Source organism: Penaeus japonicus, unplaced genomic scaffold (genome assembly GCF_977035675.1).
Source record: "Penaeus japonicus unplaced genomic scaffold, GWHDUDI00000001_assembly GWHDUDI00000013, whole genome shotgun sequence".
Classification (NCBI taxonomy): domain Eukaryota; kingdom Metazoa; phylum Arthropoda; class Malacostraca; order Decapoda; family Penaeidae; genus Penaeus; species Penaeus japonicus.
In genome coordinates this window covers 5,409,063-5,414,062 of record NW_028234415.1, presented here as the reverse complement: position 1 = coordinate 5,414,062, position 5,000 = coordinate 5,409,063, and the positions used below count along the sequence as shown (strand labels likewise).

Here is a 5,000-nt window from a genome sequence, read left to right as displayed (position 1 = left end):
GATTTCACGCAAACGTTGGTGAGAGAGAGAGAGAGAGAGATAGAGATAGAGATAGAGATAGATATGTATGTGTGTGTGTGTTCATCTATATACATACATACATAATACATACATACGTATACACACACACGCGCGCGCGCGCGTGCGTGTGTGTATGTTTGTGGTGTGTGTGTGTGTGTGTGTGTGTGTGTGTGTATGTGTGTATGTGTGTATGTATATATGTATATATATATATATATATATATATATGTGTGTGTGTGTGTGTGTGTGTATGTGTGTGTGTGTGTATGTGTATGTGTATGTGTGTGTGTGTGTGTGTATGTGTGTGTGTGTGTTAGTGTTTTTGTATATATATATATATATATATATATATATATATATATATATATACAAAATATATATATATATATATATATATATATATATATATATATATATATATATATATATGGTGGCTCGAAATTAGCTGGGTAGACACAAACCCTTTTTGACGCCACTTAAGAAAAACTGTGCCGCTTCTTCAACTTAGTTTGTGGAAGCGAGACTTTTCCATGGCCTTTGTTTTAATTAACGTTTTAAACACAACTTAGGCAACAATACAAACCCGATGAAGGGACCAACTTTTATTACTAATGGTAAGATTTAACTTAGATTTAGTTTTAGCGTTTAAATAAGTGTTTTTGACAGTTCTTGAGACCCATGCCCGAAAGTGTCAATTAGGTCATCGTGATCCAGCGACCTGCAAATGTCACCATGTCACTCCTGCATCATGATTGATCGGATTCGATAATTAACTCGCTTTAGGGCAGAAAATCTAAGTTCGAATAGCTAACAGAAATGGCCACTGCGATAGCGTAGACATTGCTCAAGACTGGGTAAGCATCCAGCAAATGGTAGTGTGGATGATAAAGAAGCTATAGATTATCAGAAAATGAGGACATCTTATTGACCTCTCCAGCCTGATAACTATCTAGCATGTCTGTGTTGCCGGGGTCTTCTTCGAGATCATGATTTGCAGCTCCTACATAAAGACGATGGCCTGCAACCGTTGAACTAATCTTTACCATTGGGAAAAAAAAAATACTGCATTACAAAAGTTCTGCTGGACAGCGTATCGAATCAATGTCGGAAAGTCTTCAGCTTTGGCTCCAGTTGTGCTGTTATCTGTAGATTTCAAGAAGGGTGCTGAAGTTACTTGGAGATAAGAGGCTGTATGATTGAAAAGAGTTCTTATCTTTTGCAAAGCGAGTTTTCATTAATGTCAGAAGAGTGTCAACGACAATGTAAAATGTATCGCGGGCCTAGGCTCTTCAGGCTGGCTGGTCTTGCGTATTTTCCCCGTCCATTCTTCGACAACGCTGAACTCTATTTTGTTTCCATTGCACCTATTGGAAATTACTTTCTACAAACTGCACTTTGAATTTAACCCTAACGTCTGTAGTTGAATAATTGTATCGTCAACCATTGCAAGGGCTTCATCAAAATATATGCCGTTAGACTGCAGACAGTAGGCGACGCTCTTTTGTTCGTATATAATCACATGACTAGCCAATAATATTTCTATTTTTGCGGGTCGGTGCTTGCTGAGCATTATGGGACTAATCTGTCTGCGTCCAGTCGCCGACTGTTTCTGCTAAATAAAAACAAGAATGAAATTATAGCAAGGTATGAAAATGTATCAACATATATTAATACTATTCCATACGTAAGATAATAAAAGGTCAAACAAGGCGCTCCTTCGCTGCCCCTGATATTCCGTCGCTGGGGGGGGGGGGTTGCTCCCCTTGCCCCCCCACCCCACCCCGCCGGCCACCACGCCACTATGTATGTGTGTGTGTGTGTGTGTGTGTGTGTGTGTGTGTGTGTGTGTGTGAGAGAGTGCTCACTTACCACTTAAGGATATTGTCATAAACTAATAATAGCAACCCAATAAGCGAGGATCATATTTTGGACGAGATATCATAATCCAAGACATTTCTGTCATGATAAGTAATCGCTCAATGCTCTTTCAGACTTACTTGAAATTCGGAAAAAAATAGTAAAAATAATATACATAGTAAACAATTATGGTCAAATGGATAATTGTGAAGTTGTCTGCCCCATACATACAATTTATTTATGATTGTTTACATTATTACATTACATTAAATATAATTACATTGAGTATCAACCAATACTATATGCAGGCTAGATTTACTTCCCATAATTACGCTCAGTATTATTTCTTTGTGCAAGTCATTTTTTAATCTTACAGCTGTTACATTATTGCTGCAATTTATAATTGAATAAAATTACACTAAATGTTCATATTGTACACATACACAGACGTAACTATTTTAGTCCTAGTCACGCTTTACATCAATAAAAAGTGTAATACAATCCGTGTGATTATAAACCTTTTTGATTGATGTAATGTTGGCCGCTTTCAAAGGCTTTATACTGACTTGTGAAAAAATAATTATCGTGCCGTATCGAGTTTCACCTTCCTCTTAATCCTACTGATAAAGCGTAGATAGAAGAAATGACGTAAAATAACTTATCAAGAGGTGATTCATCCATGTAATCCGGAAATTGTAACCAACACGGCAAATGACATTATCGGCACCATAATAAAATTATGTTTAGTGGAGACCTTTGATGCTTTAATTGAACTTTAATTCACGCAGTGATAATGAATTCAATTTAACTAAACTCTAACTTAAACAATGTATAACCGCTTGTTGGAGAATTATGTAACCTATTGCTTTTATTAAGTATGATACATTTTTTGGTTGATTTCATGCACGAACTAACACAGAAGCAAAAGGTTAAAACATGTAATGTAAACGCAGAACTGGCAATCAAGGCAACTCACACATACATCTTATCATGAAACAAGTTGGTCACAAAAACTCGAAGCAGCTTCATTTAATATTACAAACGCCCGTTCTCCATGACAGGAAGGCGTCACTCAGCAAGATGAAATCTACATCGTAGCGGGGGTTCTCGGCGGCGTATGTCTCTTGCTCACAATTGCTTGTATCTACAACACCATCACAATCATTGGGTAAGCTTAGATCTATTACTACAGGTAGACATGTTAAAGAAATAAGACGCTAAGTACCAACATGCAAGGCAAAATTAAGTGAGTTACTTCCTTAGTATCTAATGTCGATCTTCTATAATTGTAATACATCTTATTTTATTTGTGTATATAGTACAGACCCGCCATTTAATTATATTATGTTCCATCAGCTTACAATCGAAGGTAGCTGTACTTCAGGCTGCTGGCACGGCCGCTGTAAAAGCTGTAACAGAGGCTCCTCCACCACGAGGTGAAGCACCCAGAAGGTAGGACTGCGGAGAATTTTATGTTCATTTTTTTAAGGTTTTCCCTTGGAAAATTGCTCTTAGCGCCACTGACCAGGTTTCTTAAAAATCAACTTATGTACACATAATTTCACCCTGTACTGTAATACGAAAGTTTACCTATATAATGATTTTAACTTTACTTACCATAGAGACCCATCCCGTGACAAGCCATATTACACCGAGCCGAAGGGCAGAGACGACTTCAGTCGTAATACCCGCCCGGAGGACCCCTATCGTCGTCCTCCTTCTCGTGAAAACTACAGGATGGACAGGATGGACAGGCCAGAGAGGTATACTTGAGTGTGTAGGAGATTGGTAGATGGCATACCATAAATACCTAATAAGATATGATTAAGGGCCATATTTATTGGGCATCGCAGATAAGGAGGATTAAGGTGTAGATCCAAGAAGGGGTCGTTGTGTTAAAAAAAAATCACATACTCATGAACTTCATTAATGAATTCTTGTTTCATGATATATTACTGAAATGTTGGAACAGCAGTGGCTTTATAACTATAACTTCTTTTAACTGTTTATGTGTATATATGATGCTGATAAAGGCCAAAATTGCAATTTCTTCTAGTTCCAGTCACTGTAACTTAGACTTTGGAAAGTCCGTATTAGCCATCAGAGTATCAAACATCAATTAATTTCACTTCAAAGTGCACCACAATAACACTATAACATACGATTATTTCCTGGATCCACCCCTGAGGTTCAAAATGAATTTTTCTCTTGGTGATGGGATAGTATAGAAATGCGGTTAGTTCCTAAGTCAATATTTTGCTTTTGCTTTATGCTATTTGCTTTTTTCAGGAATTTTTCTTGTAGATTTGTTGTACCTAGTATCTATGCATGCATTAATTGCCCATTTTTGTGGTTCATTAGGTTAACTCACTTCTCCTCTCTAAATGCAATATATATATATATATATATATATATATATATTGTAGTGAATTCCATAATAGAAAAGACTTCGTTTGAATATGTCTCACTTTCCCTTTGCAAGTAGCATGTTTCATTCTCATTTACATTTACACATTTTCTTTAAATAATGTCTGTAATTATATATTTTTTAAAGATATTAATTAGTTATGTAGAGACATCCATTATATCATGTTTTTTTTCCATTCCTGGGATCATGTAGCTATAGTGTAGCAATAGAAAAACTTTTATTTTCTTGCTAAATCTATTTTTTTGTATATATAATCAGTTCTGACAGTTATAACACAAAGTATGTCTGTTTTCTTACATATGTTTAACACTTCCACACTCCCGAAGATTTAAAAGGACAGTGTTTTATTGATACCAGTATTTGGGATGTCATTCTTCAGGAAGATTCCAGAGTGTAATGCCATGGTTCTTGCCAATCATTTTAAGTCCTAAATATGCCTTAAAAATATTTATTTCTGATATATGATGAATAAGCAATATTGGCTGTTAATTAAATACTTTATACTTTGGAACATATCAATAGTAACCATCACTAATTAAATTTGTAAGAAACTATTTTTTTTTTCTCAAATGTAATTAATATCTAAAAAAAACGTATTTTAGAACTGAATACAATATCAAAAGACTTCTTTTTCCCTTTATGATGTATTGGGTCTGTGTCTGGTTCCTTGAATATTGTGCAAAAGGCTTTTAAA

The 5,000-nt window shown here is 35.6% G+C and overlaps 1 protein-coding gene across 2 annotated transcripts in view; it reads left to right on the top strand.

Annotated features, from left to right (window-relative positions):
• Window positions 1-5,000, top strand: part of LOC122258035 (uncharacterized) — a 10,872-nt gene that overhangs the window by 1,081 nt on the left and 4,791 nt on the right. For both annotated transcript variants that reach the window (XM_043023716.2, XM_043023715.2), the window contains exons 2-4: window positions 2,940-3,046; window positions 3,235-3,330; window positions 3,501-3,641. In XM_043023716.2, coding sequence (XP_042879650.1) covers window positions 2,940-3,046; window positions 3,235-3,330; window positions 3,501-3,641 — 344 coding nt within the window. The remainder of the gene's footprint in view (window positions 1-2,939; window positions 3,047-3,234; window positions 3,331-3,500; window positions 3,642-5,000) is intronic.